Source organism: Penicillium manginii (genome assembly GCF_028828005.1).
Source record: "Penicillium manginii strain IBT 31320 chromosome Unknown utg000002l:1.0-5564898.0:1.0-5567710.0, whole genome shotgun sequence".
NCBI lineage: Eukaryota > Fungi > Ascomycota > Eurotiomycetes > Eurotiales > Aspergillaceae > Penicillium > Penicillium manginii.
The window spans coordinates 3492999-3509890 of record NW_026643103.1 but is presented as its reverse complement, the minus strand read 5'-3'; the positions used below and the strand labels follow the sequence as shown (position 1 = coordinate 3509890).

Here is a 16892-nt window from a genome sequence, read left to right as displayed (position 1 = left end):
GGGGAAATAAATAGGTTGGCCCCTGCGGCACACCCACACCCACGCCAATCTCCTCCACTCAGAGCTTCTCTATTGCCAATTCTGAGTCAACAGCTTCACCCTGCGACTCCGCACGTTCCATCCCGTTCGGAAAGGCATATCCCAATTATAACCGCACCGAGTATCACCACCAACTATATTTTTACGTTTCGACGAAAAAAAGCTACCATGGCTAAGTAGGCATACCCATGGAAGACAATATTCAAGTTGTTTACACCTTACATCTAGACTAACAGTTCTCTACTAGCCAACCGTTACATTCCGCTATCGTTCATTGGCCGCTTGCCTTGATCATCTCCGCTCATGGATTCGACGCATTGCAGCTAGGCTTGCCATTCATCCCCGCCCACATTGTCAACTACCTTCCTACGACCACCGAGCTCTCCATTATTTCATACTACATCCTCTCTCTCGGTCTCTTGACCGGCCTCGCCGCTGTTGTTACTGGAATTTACCAGGCCAGCCGCCTTGTGGCGAGACTAGGCGGTGTTTATGATGCGGACAAGAAAGCCATCAAGCCCAAGGTCAAGACACTGGTTGCCCACGCCGCTCTGAACGACATCGTTCTTCTGTTAAGTGCCGCCTACTGGCGGACACGTCGGGAGGCCGGAGGTGCGGCTTCTGTGCCTGATGCGACGATGCTCGCAGTCGGCGTTGCCCTCGGTAGCATTCAGTTGTTTGCTGCTGGCCTCGGTCGCAGCTTGGTGTCCACCGCCGGAGCTGGAAAGGCAAAGAAGTCGCAGTAAAGGCCAGTATTCGCAGCTCTTGCGTCGTAAAGACTGAGGCGATTTTCGTACCATGATGTTCATGTCGACAGATACTACCTGATCGATTCCCGGTGCATTTATTCGAGTATATAGCAGGATTGAAAATGAGGATTCCGTGCGAACAGAAACGTTGCAGCACATTAGAACTCTCTTTCTCAAATGGAAACGCTCCGTGTTTTTTTTAGAATTTGCGGACAACTTTGACCGAGATCTAGCGGGGATACTCACATCTTTGTATGAAATTAAATTTCAAATCTTAATACATTATTTCGGTCACGAGATTCTGATAACTAGCTAATGGGCGGTCTCTATCTCTGTCTCTGCATCTGCTGCCCATGGTAATGATTGGAGGTTATTGCAGTATACATAGTAGATGCTCTTAGTAGAAAGGACCATCCGTAAAGCGCACGAAGTGAAAATGTCCCACGCTTCACGTCCTCTTGCTTATTGAAACATTCTGATATATACACCTAGTAAGTAGAAAAGCCATGGGATCCGTCCCCACATCTTGAAATTGCAGGTTAAGCCCCAGAAGCATTGATGGATCTCATCGGAACCAATCCGATCTACCCGATCTATCCCCGGACATCAAACCCCCCCACTACCCGGTGGCATATACTATTCCAGCCCCGCAGAGTCGCAAATGGTATAAAATGAAAATACACTTCTAAATCAGACTGCTCCGAATATTTTTCCGCTGTCCCAATAACTTTCTACGTCGGAATAACCATGACTCCCCCCTGGAAAAGACTCATCCGCTTTATCGCGACAGACGGCCGCACCCTCCGCGGCGAACCAATTCTCGAAAATCCAAATACAGATCTAGGATTTATTACCGAGGCAGACTTGCTTCAGGCACACATCATCGAGGGTGATGATATCTACGACACGACCGGGAAAACGCGCGTTACGGATGAAATCGTTACCGTAAAGACTATCCTCGGCCCTCTAGCACAAGAAGACGTTCCCATTTTGCGCTGCGTGGGGTTAAATTACGCGAAGCATAGTAAGTTTTGCTCTCTTCCTTGTGTCATATCCTACATCTTTCATCTTCATCTGGCGACTTTGACTTTCGAACTTCAATGCATATGCGGAAATCCAATTGCTAACGCACTGCAATGCATTACAGTCAAAGAAGCAGGCCGCACCCCACCACCATTCCCATTCATCTTCTTCAAGCCAAACACGACAATCCACGACCACGGCAAACCCGTTGAAATCCCCAAAATTGCCCAAGATGAGCAGGCCGATTACGAAGGCGAACTTGTACACCTCCCCGTCAACTAAGCCGCATACCTCGCACGCGCGCAACGCTAACAGAAAAACAGTGTCTCGTAATAGGTCGCGATGCCAAAAATGTCTCTCCAGATGAGGCACTCTCATATATTGGTGCCTACACGGTCGGAAACGATATCTCTTCGCGCAAGTTGCAGCGCGATGCAGCTCTCGCGGGACGGGTACCGCAGTGGGGGTTCTCGAAGGGCTTTGATACATATGCGCCTCTGGGACCGTGTCTTGTTGCTGGGAGCGAGATTGCGGATCCTAGTAAATTGCTACTGAAGACTGTTGTGGATGGGGAAATCAGGCAAGAAGAGAGTGTTTCTGACTTATTGTTTGATTGTGCATATTTGGTTAGTTATTTGTCGTCTGGGACGACGTTGCAGAAGGGGAGTGTTATTATGACGGGAACACCTGGTGGTGAGTGCATACATGTTTTTCCGATATTGGATTATTCACAGTACCTGGTGTCATTTTCCAAGGTTTATTGGTTTTGCTAACTGGGTTATGCTTAGGTGTTGGGGCTGGGTTGAGCCCGCCGCGATATCTTGTTCCTGGGACGCAGATGGATGTGTCGATTTCGGGTATTGGAACATTAAGGAATAATGTCGTCTTTGCGTGAAACTTCAATAGTCGCAAATAACAGTAGACACGGAATGAATGTTGGAGAGACAGGATAGAGGATGGTTATGGAATCACGATTCATACTAGTACATATCTGATCTGTCTAGTGGGCACCTGGGTGGCAAGAAAAAGGTCGAAAGAAAAGCGATAGGTCCGCTTTTAGTATAGATAACTGGTAGCCAAATGGAATACATGCATGCTCAGGTCCTAGTAGAAGTACATCACAAGAAATCTCTGACTCAACCTGAAAACTTTGAAATGACATTGAAAAGAACATTCAAGGTAGAATGAATCATGTAGATCCTCGGGCTAAGCATAGAGTCCTTATCCGAGGCAGACAGATATGAAGCGTAGCTAACATCCTAGGATGTAAAAAGGTGACGGTAAGAATGTCGCCGTGGAAAGCGATCGGCTCTCGGAGCCGAGCATTGTAGTTAGCCTTAGCCCGACCCTGAGCTGCTTTACAGGTGGACCATGTCATACTTCTTCCTTCGTAATTCTTCTGAAACTAGGTGTCTTCCTGTTCTAATTTAGCTGCTCCTATGAGCTTGAGCAAAAAAGAATTAGTTTCTATATCTTCTACTCTATTGTTCAATTATTTGATTTCTTTTCCTGACAAGTATAATGTACTGCCAGTGGGAATTATAATCGTTTTAGCGATAGGGATCAGACCCAGGCCTGAATCCATCGCTTTCATCACCCCCGCCGCTTGATTGCAGTGTATTCAGCAGATATTCTCTTCGCTTCGTTGCCTTTTGCTGATTGCAATATACGTGCGTCGCTCGCGAGTCCTGCTAGAGCACAGTTGGCTCGCTCCATTTGTTCCGTCCGAGCCGCAGTCGGCCGTCTATAACATCTTCCATTTTCACACGAGTAACCTGTGCCGAATGGCTCATCTGGCTGATTGTAGTGTATTCAGCTGCAGAACCAGGACGCTCGAGCCTCGGGTCAATCTTCTCGGCACCACAATAGAGCATAGGCAAAATAGATGACTTCCACAAGCCGAGTTGGTGGTGTCGATTCTTTATTATTGTCGTGATCCAGAAGACAAAGCCGGCAATAAGAAGCACAGATGGGAAGGTCAGCCATTGCCAGGATACCTTGACGAATGCCTGGGAGATCATGACTGTGCCGTTAAAGCTCGCGTCACTGGTTTCAAGAGTGTACTTGGTGAGAGCCGCAGCTATGTCCGACATCACTGAACTAAGGCCGTATTCGATAACTCTGTTGAACGCAGCCCCAAAATGAGCGGTATTTCCCCAGTTCGAATTGTTGTGGTGGAACCACGTCAAGTTAGTATTGTCGAAACCATAGTATTCCCACGAGTATCCCATGAATGGACTATTCCCATATAAATGGTTGAGAGATCGATAGTTACTATCTATGGAATCTGACTCGTTCGTTCGAAGGCAAAACACAAATTGCTCAGTATCACCCCGGTTACCCGTGGGAAGCTTAGCAAGATTGAACGGAGCAGACCGATTAGTCGGTCCCCAGCAATCAATATCATGGTAACTGAGATCCGTATTGTCGGAAAGATTGCTGCTGAACCGCTGCCCGAAGTCAACCGATGTAACATTGACTTTTGGCGTGCCAGAAGAGACAGAAACATGATACGTCTTCAGGCAGAAGGAAATAGCGCATGCTTGGACGTTCTTAATGCGAATATTGCGCACTAACTCCGTTATGTTTGCATTGGCAGATTCGACATCAAGTTGGGCATGCGCGAAGACATAAATCGGCCAAGGGACTCCTAAGGAGTTATTCACTTGTTTAGCGGTATCAAGAAGCCCCCATACGAGCCCTGTAGGGATGGATATGAAACGCCTAGGCTTTGTAGAGTAATTCTCAAGCTTTATGGTGCCATTTGACCCGTGGCCAGCATACACAGAGCAGCTGTACGATTCGGCATAATTGACAGCATCCTCCGAGTCATCATCGCCATCAGGTTCCGTCCATTGGTCACATTTATAGAGGGTAGATACGTCAGTTACATCCTGACATCTACTGCAAAATCCCAAAGACTGAAATTCTGGCCAAGTACAGTTTCCAGACGGGCAAGTAGGATTCACTGCAAAGTCTGTGTTCCAAAGAGCAGCGTTGTAGTAGTTCTTGTAGGCAGTGTAGTTCGCATCTGGCGCAAAAGTTCTTGCTTGGGGCATTGTCGCTTGTGTCGTTCTACCTGGAGTTTGTTGGACCGGGTAGCTTAGAATCTGCTGCACGAATGGGTCTAAAGCCATCGAAAGTATAGTCACAGTAGCCCCGAGGGAGGCAATTGAGAGCCCGCGGTGCTGGAAGAGAAGATACATAGCGCCTAGTGGCCCTCGGCTTGCATCGTCGAAGGACTGCATGTCTAAAACAGGCTTTTCCCGGCGCTTAAACCAAACCCATTTCAATTGACCAACCGCTGCGGCTACCACGAAAAGTAGTGATGATCTGGATGATGTGGCCAGCAAAGAAATGATCGTGTTGAGTGTCAGCCCGTAGGATAGATTAGGGGACGGCTTCCCGTCATAGGCTCTCAGAATAATGATGACTGCAATGAACGATGCGAAACTGAACGCCATGGCGAGGCACTCGAGAATCCATGTATCTTCAAGTGAAGCCCAGCCTCCATATTTGGAGGGAGATGTCGGTTTGGTATTATAATCATCATCATCACCAGTCCCCGCAGGGAGGGATTGCGATCGAAGGCCATAGTGGTCATGGTAATCGCCGGCAGCAGTTGTGTCCTGCGACCGCGCAGGGGAGGATGTTCGACTTTCGGCAAAGGGAAATTGAGGTTTCTGGTAGTAGGTCTGACTTGGCGTGAAATCGTTCCGAGACTCCATATTTTCAGTTGTAGATGGAAACAGGTCATGGTTCTTCCGTTCGGGGTCGATCTTATTATAACCTCCATACTGGCAGCGCCAAGAGCTGCAGGGGGTTGTCGCTTTCCAGCCTCACAGTGTGAACAGCCAAATAAAGTGAGCAATCAGGCGCTTGCACGATGGTAAAACAGCCTAACGCAGCATGACGCTGGACCCTGGCGCTTTGTAGTCTTTTCACATAATGATGAAAAGGTGGGGGCCGGTTGGGTTCGCCTCTCCCTGAAGGTCAGCCCTAGCCAGACCCGCAAGACGGGTGCCAAAAGGAATTGGGATTGGAGGTCGAGTGGGTGATAAGATCATACTAGATGGTTGGGGCGTGATTATACTCCGTAGTGGAAGGAAAATAAAGGGAGGAACGGTTTTCGGATTGCAGCAGGATAGTACTAGGTGGATACCCGGACAGAAGGACACATAACTACTAGGTCACTCAGGCTGTTGCACGAGTTGTTGTAAGTGCTCCAGACACCCCTAATCAGTATTCGGATATAAGGAATAGGATACTCCGTACAGTCGTTCAAATTAAAATCTTACCATATAGACGTTTTAAAATGGGGACACCCATGGATGGTGGCCGATACGCGATTGTAATAAGGGATGGCGAGATCGTGAAGGTTGTAGAAAAGTGGAGGATAATATGGATGTTTACAAAAGCTAGTGCTAGATAGGAAGCAGAGACCTTTCTTTTGCACCGTCTTCAAGTTTCTGGACAAGGTACTAGTATGCTTTTCGAGATGTTATAAACAGTACCTAAGTACACCTGGGCACTATGCAAATATGTATGGCAGGCTGGACTAAAACCTTGGAAGGCTATGCTTCATGAATACCTTTGCCATCGCCTGTAGGGATACCGGGTAGTTCCTACTACTATGAATGGTGAAACTCGTGTTATTTGTGGTGCTAATGGAGGAGAAGAAGAGAGGAGAGATGGTAGAACGGCAACCTCCAGGGCTAGATGCATGCCCAACGCCACGAGTGCATCGCCTCAACTGAACTTGAACCTTTTTAGTTAGCTTGCTTGCGCCGTTTTGAAAACAGCAACTTTAGAATCCACGGGAATCGATGGACTGATTTGTGTCTCAGTCCTTCCAGCTGTTTTTTGGGACTTGCCAGGGCAAGCCCCCGCCGATCATTGATATTTTCGCAGCTATTGATTTCTTGGATGATCCTTTGGGGGCTGAGCACCTCAGCATCAGACTAAACCCCAATTCCCATGTTACTCCGTACTTGTCAAGAATTCGCGAGTGTTTTGAATATCGCTATACGTATTAAATACAGCGCGAAGGCTGGAGGCTCGCGAGTGCGACCCAATGTCGCAAGTGCAAGCGATGTCACCTTCCAAGGTTTACGAGACTTGACAGATATGGCAAGTCAGTGGCGGGCTGAGAAGAGAAGGTGGCTGTGAAACAGGGGGATTTGGAGCTAGCATTACTAGAGGCATCCAAACTGCTTCCTGGACACGTTAATAGACAGTTACAAGCTATGAGTTACGTGTACAGCAGCCAAGTTTCAGGCACCAAAGTCAATCAATAGTTTAGCCAGAAAAATTTAAATTCAGATCAGACTAAGCTTAAGCTGTCATTTGACAGGAGTCTCAGAGAAATCTGTTTCCAATTTGCAAAGCATTGGCTAAAGATAGATACCGTAGGTATTTGGCTTTTCTTTTCCCCTTTCACTTCTTCGTTCAAAGGCATAGTCTCGTAGAATTCATCAGTGCCATCGCATATCAAAAACGGCACCTCAAAGATCAGCCGATTCATGATTTAATGGTGTCAAGATGCGCATCGAGTTCTGGATGGGCACGGGGTTGGGTTTTTGGTTTGGATGGGGCCATCATGGTAGTATTGTCACAGGACTCCGAAGAGAAACAGATTCTATGAACAGGTAAAGGTGAAAAAAAGGGATGCAGCCCACTAGGGGCGCAAAATGGTATAGAAATGGAGTTTGTCCAAAAACGAATGGAAGAAGGATAAAGAAAAAATGGAACAGTTGCAGGGGCCGAGAATCGACGGGCGATTCACGGAACCAAGAGAAGATACGAATGTGTCATAAATCGAGCCAGCGATACAATCTACCAGAGATTTTCCCATGATCAGAGTGAAGCGATCGACGCGACACTTCAGTTGTTGACGGTCCACTTGACATCACCGATGCGGCCCGCGGAAAAGCCGGCGAATTTCTGGAACAGAGCGCGGGACATATCGATGGCGTTGTTGTCGCAGCCCATGCACTTGTCAACGACCGTGGCGGTTTCCGTCTTACCAAAGCGCGAGATGGTGACCTTCTTGCCACAGTCGGAATCGGTCATGACACCGACGGGCAGGGCAATGACAAACTCGGACTCACCATCGTTGGTGGTACCACAAGAGCTAGGGCTGGTGGCGAGGGTAGCGGTGTCGTAGAAAGTCGCTTCTCCATAACCGGATGGACCAGAGCTGGAGCTGGAGCTGGAACTGGTATCGGTGGAGCGCTGAGCGGTCTGAACGGCGGCAGCGGCAGTGGTGGTGGTAGAAGAGGAGGACTCAGAAGAGGACTCGACGGCGGGAGCCGCAGCAACATTCAGGGCCTGAACGGTGGCCTTCTCAGTGGGCTGAGCAACAGGGGCAGGGGCCTCGGTGGTGGAGGTGGTTGGGGCAGCCTTGGCCTCCTCCTCGACGGGAGCGGCGGAGGAGGTAGTCTCAACAGCAGCAGCCGGGGGTGGTCACAGCGACGACAGTCGCGGTGGCAGTGGGCTTACCCTGGTTCGGGTAGATGGTGGTGGTGACATCGACAGTGGTCCAGACAACGTCGGTGACAGTCTCCCAGACAACGGCGCGCTTCTCGACGGGAGCAGCGATACCGGTGAGGGCAAAGAGGGCGCCAGCAAGGGCGAGAGTCTTGGTGATGGGAGCCATTGTAAAAGAAGGCGGATTCTTTCAGAGAATGTCGAGGGTTGGGTGTGTGTTTGTGTGTGGGTTATTTGCTTAAAGACAGGTCACTGCACAGCAGTAAAGGATTGAACGACTCAAAAGGAGTGTGAGATCGAACAAGAAGACGGTGAAGGAGGGAACCGTTTGGAGAATTGGTGGTGATGATGGGAGGGGAGGAGGAGATGGAAAGGGGGAGGTGGTGAACTAAATATTCACCACAGCGCAGTGACTGCCCAGTGGTACCTGTGGATGACTGACTAACTCCACTTCTTCCTCTCATCTCGCCATGGATCAATTACCCACGGTTTGCCCCAAGCCACTTCCCTTACGGAGTACTCCACTCGAGCATTCCGACTTACCCTCGTATTTCTTCAATTGATAAGTACCTTTTTTTGATTCTCGATCCCAGCGTACCTGACCCGGAGGCCCCGGGACGATGGTCAGGAACATAGCTGATTGGAACAATAGAGTTGCGCCAACAGAGAGTAGCGCAGGGGCAAAGGCCAATTGACCTCCATTTCCAGTGGTGCCCATTCACAGACTTCTCCTGGCCCTATCCCCAGTGGAGTCTAGCTGGACCGGCTGAAAGAGCCGAAGCCAACGGTTGTTGCCATACTAGTCATGGTCTTAGCCATGTGTCAACCAATATTGAATCCATTCACTTCCTTTCTCCCCATGAGAACGAAGAGATCAAACACTCTTGTCGCCCATTGTCCGACCAATTTCGATTCAGGCACATCTTTACAACCAGCCCAATTTCCCTGGCCACCTTGCGGACAGCGCACCACCTTACACGTCCTCTGCAGCCTCTGAGCGGGTCCCTGCGCCCAATCGGGCTTGGTCGAATGAAACACGATCTCATCCTGGTCGAACAGGTAAACAGAGACTTCCACTCGTTCGTTTCTGCAGCTGCAACGGAGCAATACCGATACACCTCCCGGCTGTCTAAAGTGGCCGTTCTCCGAATATAATGGAATGACGTTGGCGGAGTTCAACGTTCTGGACCTGTTCCCCTCTCGTCCCGTTCTTTTCTCTTTCACCGAGCCGAGCAACTTTTCGTTCGGTGGGTCCGTGGCTTAGAGTGGCGATCGTCCACATGAAACCCCAGGTCAGATTCTGGCCCTGAAAGAGAGACACTGACACAGTCAGGCCAGGGGCGCGACAGGTACAGACACAGACACGGGGGGGGGGGGCTCAAAATGGGATGAAGCAAATCGATGCTCGCCTTGCCCTCTTCCAAATTGCAGCTGCTGTGATCTCCGACCTGTCGTCCTAACCATTTCCCACCACACCATTCACAGGACCCAGATCCCTCTCGCTTTCGATCGTGGCGTCCAGCATGAAACACACCCGATCGCCAGAGCGCAATTCTAGACCCGACGGAACAGGAGCCACCAGGACCCCTCCCCGAACCAATCCCCGCCCCGGCTCGCCTTGGTGCAACCCTGTCGGGAACGCTGGTTGGCATCCCATTTTTTTTTCGTGCGGTGGAGTACCCTTCGTAAAAGGGAAGACTTCTCCGCCAGTTAATTTCGCTCCACTCATCCGACGATCACCCCGGAATAAGAATGTGCGACCATGGTTGACAGCGGCACAAAGATGGCCCTTCTTGCGTTGAATTAGAGGGTACGGGATAGAGTCGGAGGGCAAGAAGAGAGGAGCAACTACTCCGTACGCACAAAGTACTCCGTTTGTACTCCGCGAATCTAGAACGGTGAGGTATGGCAGGGTGGGGTTTTTGAACGCCATCGGGGGAATTTGGGAATGACAGATCGCGCCGAGAACTGGGTCTGACAGTACAAGTAAGTGGAATGCGGGTGAGAGATTATCGGAATGTGGCAGTCCACCTAGGCGCCATGATCTCCGAGGCTTTAACTGTCACTGTCGCAGATCATGAAAATCTTCGAAGATACCTAGGTATGCCAAACTAAGTTCAAATGACTTACCACCGCGACTTGGGTTATGTAGATACTTAGAACAAAGGTAAAAGAGATCACTAAGAGTCTGCAGCACTACCACCAGTTGAAGCTATGAAGGAAACGTCATAAAAAGAACTATCATACCACCCTTGATGCATATCCCAAGCCTAGATCCAACAAGATGCATACCTACCAGGTACCTACTAGGTACACCCAAAAGCGCCCAACTCCAACTCCAATCCCAACCCCAAGTATGCCTCCGAAAAATCCCTCAAAGACCGCCGCAAATGGAAACTCCAAAGAACCTTTCGAACTTGATTTAGAAGCCCAATGGAAAAAAGAGCCCCGCGTGGCAAGTCGACGACCGCAAAAAGAAAGAGAACCCCCACCACGTTACAATTCCGGCAAACCTACCTACTCCAAACGAACACCCCCCACGAAGAACCAAACTTGATGTTCTTCTGGAAGATTTGAAAGAATTCCGTTCTCTGGTTTGCCTCAACGGCTCGGGCAATGAGGATCAAGATGAAGCGCCATCTACGTATTGCCTTCAAAAGAGTTTTGTTTCCCTTTCATCCGGACTTTTGTTGGATGTGTCAGCGCCGGAATTGGATATGCATCCGTTGGGAGATGTTGAGAGAGGGGTTAGGAGATATTCGTAGTACTCGTAGAGGGAGGGGTAAGGATTTGAACGAAACATAGCATATGCAGGTGCTGGGGAAATGAGCAGGCTTTCTCGTAGCCAAATAAATGCCAGTACTGAGCGGAGCTGGCTGGTTGCGATGTACAGAGGAACTTGAAACCAACATGCACCTTATACTTGGTAGAGCAAAACTGTAGTACAGGCTAATATTCAATCAATTCACACTATGCACAAACGACAGAAACTGCACGGTACTGCTAGAGGTCTACTAGGAGATGGAATCCAGACACGAAAAGTGGTAATCAGATGGGAGAGGGAGCAAGCTATTAGTACTAAGGTGAAGCTATCTAGGGAAGGACTCGGACCTTGGATGCCTGAGGCAGTATATGCCACCAAGCATCTCAACTTGAACAACTCTTTGATTGGTTCAAGTTCTCTGGTCTTAATGAAGAAGAGACTACTACTACTACTACTACTACTAAAACTACTACTACTACTCTCAAGGAAAGGAAATACGCGTGGTTCGCGTCATCGTGTCTGGTGGTTTTTTGATGGCCCCGGCTAGTCTACAATCTTACACGTACTAGTATATCTTTCATCAATCTCTTTCAGTCCAAGCCAGTACATACTACCAAGTATGGTAACTTGAACTTGGAAAGAGAGTAGACTACTACTACTACTACTACTACTACTACTACTACTACTACTACTACCTGGGTATAAAGTAGAAACGGCTGGCGGAAGGCATGAGCCTGAGGTCACTATGGTACCAACTCCTTCCAATTTCTACTCATACAAACTCTCACTCTCTCATTTCACTCCCACCAGTTCTCATTAATCAAGAATACCTACCAAGACATCTCCACGCTTTCCACGTTCCGAGCTCAGATCTCACTGTCAAACACCATGCCAACTCGTGACATCCGCTCGTTCGCCTCGCGAATCAGCGAGGAACCGGATATAACCATCTCTTGCGGCGAGGATAATCACAAGGTCCACCGAGCCATCATCAGTCTGAAGTCCGAAGTCCTAGCCGCCATGTGTCGCCGCGGAACATTCATCGTACGAGAACCCTCAAACCATGATATACTCCTCCACCCCCCAAAACACGACATGAACAACAGCTAACAAAACATGCCCGGAACAGGAAGACGAAACTGGAGTGATCAACCTACGCGACGATGACCCCGAAGCAGTCAACATCATGGTCCAACATATCTACGACGAGCCCTACAAGATCAGCCCACAGAATAAAAAAGACGAGTCTAGCGCCCGACTGAGTCTACAAGTCTACGCCATCGCCGACAAATACATGATCGAGCCGCTCGCCGTGTCCGCTCGAAATGAATTCAAAAGCTGGGCCGCGATGGCAATGTGCACAGATTCCTGGGCGCGCATCGTGGAAGAGATCTGGGAGGGCGATGGATATTCGGGCCTCTATCCTGCCATCGAGAAGCTGATTGCGGGAGATATTGATTACATGCTTGGTGATGAATGGCGACCCTTCATCGACAAGGGGATGAGATTTGGGAGGTTCTCGACGGATTTCCTGCGCGGAATTGTGGAGAAGAAGGACTTTGATGCTTACGAGGGAGAAGGGGAAGGGGAAGCGCTGTTTGAGATGGGAAAGTTCGAGGACTTGGAGAAGAAGATCGATGGTCTGGAGTATACGGTCTCGAATCTGGAACATGCGGTTAAGGGTCTGGAGAATACGATCAAGGATCTGGACCATACAATCAAGAGTCGGAAATAGAGGGTCAGAGGTTTCATCCTAGGCTGCGGATCGACTTTCCGACAACTCAGCAAGAGATGGTTGTCGACAGCTACTACTAGCCGGTCAGATGACAGTATCGAGATGATACCCCAGTTTAATGTCTACGAGGACAAAATCGATATCTAGTTCTAATGAATGTCCGTAGACTTTCAGGGTATCTTCAAGTTCCTCATTATATCACACCCTCTATGTGTGTATGGTCACTTTCGAGAATGTTTACACTATACTTTTACACAGAACAGTCGTAGCATGAACATCATTGACTAGAAACTAACAAAGGAAATGTAAAACAAATGAAACCGCGCCAGAACCAGAGCAGAAAAAAAGGAAAAGAAAACCATAAAGCTCATCATATAGGTACATCAATCACACATTGGGCAAATTGTAGAGGTGTGCCAAAGGGGATGCGGGAAAACGGGGAATGGGAATGGAGGAAGTACATGGGAAATCGTAGAAAAATTTTTGGTAGACAGAACCAGAGCTATTTAGCCCTGGCACATGATGCAAGCATCCTTGTTCTCGATGCTGCACTGTAGAACGGCGTCGGAGTAGATATCACCCTCAGACTTTTCAGTCTTCTCGGTTTCCTCAGCGGTCTCACCGTCGGCCTCAGCGGCAGCGGCAGCGGCGGGGGCAGGGGCAACAATTGGAGCAACAGGGTCCGCAACGAGAGTGCGAGGGCTTTCTTGAGGGGCGGCAGCGATGGCGGCGGGCTCAGCACGGGGAACGGCGGAGTAGCCGGAGGAAGCGGCGCCACGCTTCTTGAGCGAAGAGGCGGCGCGGGCAACGTTGGTGTCCTCGACCAGCAGCTGCTCCTGGTCGACGGTGAACTGGATGGGAGCAGAGGCGGCCATAGTACGGAGGTAGTACATGCCGGTCTTCAGGCCCATCTTCCAGCCAGCGAAGTGCATAGAGGTGAGCTTGCCCATGGTGGGCTCCTTCAAGTGAATGTTCAACGACTGGGACTGATCGATGAAGGCGCCACGGTCAGCGGCCATCTGCAAAATGCTACGCTGAGAGATCTCCCAGACGGTCTTGTACAGGGCCTTGATGTCGGCAGGAATGTTGGGGATGTTCTGGACGGAACCGCCATCGGCAATGATACGGTTCTTCATGTTGTCGGACCACAGGCCAAGGTCGACCAGGTCCTTCAGCAGCCAGGGGTTGACAATCTGGAATTCACCAGCAAGGACACGGCGAGAGTAAATGTTGGAGGTGTAGGGCTCGAAGCACTCATTGAAGCCCAGAATCTGACTGGTGGAGGCAGTAGGCATGGGAGCGACAAGCAGACTGTTGCGAACACCATGCTCGGCGATAGTCGCCTTCAGGGAAGCCCAGTCCCAAAGGTCGGTAGGGGTGCGGTCCCACATATCGTACTGCAGGATACCCTGCGAAACGGGGGAGCCGGGGTAAGTCTCGTAAGTACCGAGCTCCTTGGCAATAGCAGCGGAGGCAGTCAGAGCACCGTGGTAGATAGTCTCGAAGATCTGAATGTTCAGCTGCTTAGCCTCGGGGGAGTCAAAAGGCAGACGCAGAGCCAGGAAGGCATCGGCCAGACCGTTGACACCAAGGGCGATGGGACGGTGACGGAAGTTGCTCTTCTTGGCCTCAGGAACGGGGTAGTAGTTGATGTCAATGATCTTGTTCAGATTACGAACTAAGACCTGGACAACCTCGTGCAGCTTGTTGAAGTCATACTGTCCCCGGTTGGAATCAACGAAGGTGGGGAGAGCCAGGGAGGCCAAGTTGCAGACAGCGACCTCATCGGGAGCACTGTACTCGATAATCTCAGTGCACAGGTTGGAGCTGCGGATGGTACCCAGGTTCTTCTGGTTGCTCTTCTTGTTACAAGCGTCCTTGTACAGCATGAAGGGGTTACCAGTCTCGGTCTGTGCCTCAAGAATGGCATACCACAGCTTCTGAGCCTTGATGGTGGTACGACCACGACCCTCTCTCTCGTAACGCTCGTAGAGAGCCTCGAACTCGTCACCGTAGACATCAGCCATACCAGGGGCCTCGTTAGGGCAGAACAGAGTCCAGTCGCCGTTGGCCTCGACACGCTTCATGAACAGATCGGGGGTCCACAGAGCATAGAACAGATCACGGGCACGGACTTCCTCCTTGCCGTGGTTCTTGCGGAGGTCGAGGAACTCGAAGACATCGGCGTGCCAGGGCTCAAGATAGATGGCAAAGGCACCAGGGCGCTTGTTACCACCCTGGTCGACGTAGCGAGCCGTGTTGTTGTACACGCGGAGCATGGGGACAATACCGTTGGAGGAACCGTTAGTACCGCCAATGTAAGAACCAGTGGCACGAATGTTGTGAACGTTCAGGCCAATACCACCGGCAGTCTTGGAGATCATGGCACAAGTCTTGAGAGTGTCATAGATACCCTCGATGCTGTCCTCCTTCATATCAACCAGGAAGCAAGAAGCCAGCTGGGGCTGGGGGGGTACCAGCGTTGAACAGGGTAGGGGAAGCGTGAGTGAAGTACTTTTGGGACATGAGGTGGTAGGTCTCGATGGCCTTCTCAATATCCTCACCGTGAATACCGACAGCAACACGCATCAGCAGGTGCTGAGGACGCTCGGCAACTTTGCCATCAATGCGGAGCAGATATGAGCGCTCCAGTGTCTTGAAGCCGAAGAAGTTGTAGTTGAAGTCACGGTCGTACACGATGGCGGAGTTCAGCTCATCGGCGTGCTTTGTAATGATCTCATAGATGTATTTGGAGATCATGGGAGCGGGCTTGTTGTTCTTGGGGTTGACATAGTGGAAGAGGTCGGAGATGACCATAGAGAATTGCTTCTTGGTCTGCTTGTGGAGGTTGGATACAGCGATACGAGCGGCCAGGATGGCATAGTCGGGGTGTGTAACGGTCATGTAGGCGGCAGTCTCGGCAGCCTATACCAGTTGACAGATTAGCACTTGGTCTCAAGAGTAAAAATTTCACTCAGGTAAAAAAAAAAAAGAATTGCAAAGTCTCTCATACCAGGTTGTCTAGCTCGATGGTTCCAACACCCTGGTAGACACCAGAAATAACCTTCTGGGTGATAGCAGCAGCATCAACGTGGTCTGGGTCGAGGCCATAACACAGTCTGGAGACACGGGCAGTGATCTTGTCGAACTGCACGCGTTCTTTGCGTCCGTCTGTGACATCATACGTCAATACTGATTCAGAAGGTGGTGGCAATGCCACTTATTGCTCGCCCAAAGCAGCTCGGACAGATAGACACGCGAGAAACACGTTCATTGCCCTACACTGCAGCTCGAGGAGGGGGTCACTTACCTCGCTTGTAAACGAACATCTTGAAAGAAGAGCAAGGGGTATGAGGGGAAAGAAGATTAGGATAGAATGAGGGGGGGTATCAGACAAGAAGAGAGAAGTGTTTGTATTAGGGTATTGAAAGGTAGAAAGGGGAGGAGGTGAGGAAGGGATAGGAGTGGATGAGAGAAGGGGAGAAGAAGAGGGAGGGGCGGAGGATATTTGATGTCGCCGGGGCAGACGCGTTTTCTTCTCGCGAATTTTCGCGCCTTCTCTGGTTCGCTTCCTTTGGTTTCTTGCCGCGCTGAGTAATATTCACCCGCTTTCCGCGTAGGTCACGTGAACACGCGCCTTTCCGCCCATCGGAGGGTCAACAAAGACATGGCCATGCTTCGGCTGAGTTGGAACCGAGCGGGGATACACATTCCGTGCTCAGACGATAGGGTAAGCCGAGTGGCTCGGACTGCATCTATGGGGCCAATTGATCTTCCGTTGTCATAGAAATCCAGGCAACATCCCCTATCACTGACTCACCTTCCTCCTTGCTGCCTGCAGATACGGTCCGCACATGCACTCACTTAGTAACTTATGTGGCTTATGTTACGCTGGTCAACCTGGAGATCTTCAAAACAAGTACGGAATATCAAGGGATATCATTTCAACACCAAAGCAAATTGGGTCTTTGCCTTTCTAATATGACAAGCGGTGTGGAGTATATCATGTGCAAGTAATGCATCTGAACTGTTCAGCATCACCTCTCCAAGATGCAATGGAATGCAGTGGATATGGTAAAAAGAGAACAGCCGA

The 16892-nt window shown here is 49.9% G+C and overlaps 7 protein-coding genes across 7 annotated transcripts; 3 read left to right on the top strand and 4 right to left on the bottom strand.

Annotated features, from left to right (window-relative positions):
- Positions 1–207: 207 nt before the first annotated feature.
- N7533_002596 (uncharacterized protein) lies at positions 208–785 on the top strand (the record flags this gene model as incomplete). Its single annotated transcript, XM_057099246.1, has 2 exons — positions 208–215; positions 287–785. The coding sequence occupies 2 exons, from the start codon at positions 208–210 to the stop codon at positions 783–785; spliced, it is 507 nt and encodes a 168-aa protein (XP_056964382.1).
- Positions 786–1535: 750 nt separating this feature from the next.
- N7533_002595 (fumarylacetoacetate hydrolase family protein) lies at positions 1536–2706 on the top strand (the record flags this gene model as incomplete). The annotated part of the gene is made up of 4 exons (XM_057099245.1): positions 1536–1812; positions 1936–2072; positions 2135–2504; positions 2600–2706. 4 exons carry the CDS (start codon positions 1536–1538, stop codon positions 2704–2706), a joined length of 891 nt encoding a protein of 296 aa, XP_056964381.1.
- A 796-nt stretch (positions 2707–3502) lies between these two features.
- N7533_002594 (DUF3176 domain-containing protein) lies at positions 3503–5539 on the bottom strand (the record flags this gene model as incomplete). The annotated part of the gene is made up of 1 exon (XM_057099244.1): positions 3503–5539. One exon carries the CDS (start codon positions 5537–5539, stop codon positions 3503–3505), a length of 2037 nt encoding a protein of 678 aa, XP_056964380.1.
- Positions 5540–7694: 2155 nt separating this feature from the next.
- On the bottom strand, positions 7695–8469 carry N7533_002593 (RlpA-like double-psi beta-barrel domain-containing protein; the record flags this gene model as incomplete). The annotated part of the gene is made up of 2 exons (XM_057099243.1): positions 7695–8252; positions 8281–8469. The coding sequence occupies 2 exons, from the start codon at positions 8467–8469 to the stop codon at positions 7695–7697; spliced, it is 747 nt and encodes a 248-aa protein (XP_056964379.1).
- Positions 8470–9756: 1287 nt separating this feature from the next.
- N7533_002592 (uncharacterized protein) lies at positions 9757–10233 on the bottom strand (the record flags this gene model as incomplete). Its single annotated transcript, XM_057099242.1, has 1 exon — positions 9757–10233. One exon carries the CDS (start codon positions 10231–10233, stop codon positions 9757–9759), a length of 477 nt encoding a protein of 158 aa, XP_056964378.1.
- A 1719-nt stretch (positions 10234–11952) lies between these two features.
- On the top strand, positions 11953–12799 carry N7533_002591 (BTB/POZ domain-containing protein; the record flags this gene model as incomplete). Its single annotated transcript, XM_057099241.1, has 2 exons — positions 11953–12108; positions 12194–12799. 2 exons carry the CDS (start codon positions 11953–11955, stop codon positions 12797–12799), a joined length of 762 nt encoding a protein of 253 aa, XP_056964377.1.
- A 506-nt stretch (positions 12800–13305) lies between these two features.
- On the bottom strand, positions 13306–16128 carry N7533_002590 (ribonucleotide-diphosphate reductase subunit RNR1; the record flags this gene model as incomplete). Its single annotated transcript, XM_057099240.1, has 4 exons — positions 13306–15220; positions 15288–15724; positions 15813–15970; positions 16110–16128. The coding sequence occupies 4 exons, from the start codon at positions 16126–16128 to the stop codon at positions 13306–13308; spliced, it is 2529 nt and encodes an 842-aa protein (XP_056964376.1).
- Positions 16129–16892: the final 764 nt, after the last annotated feature.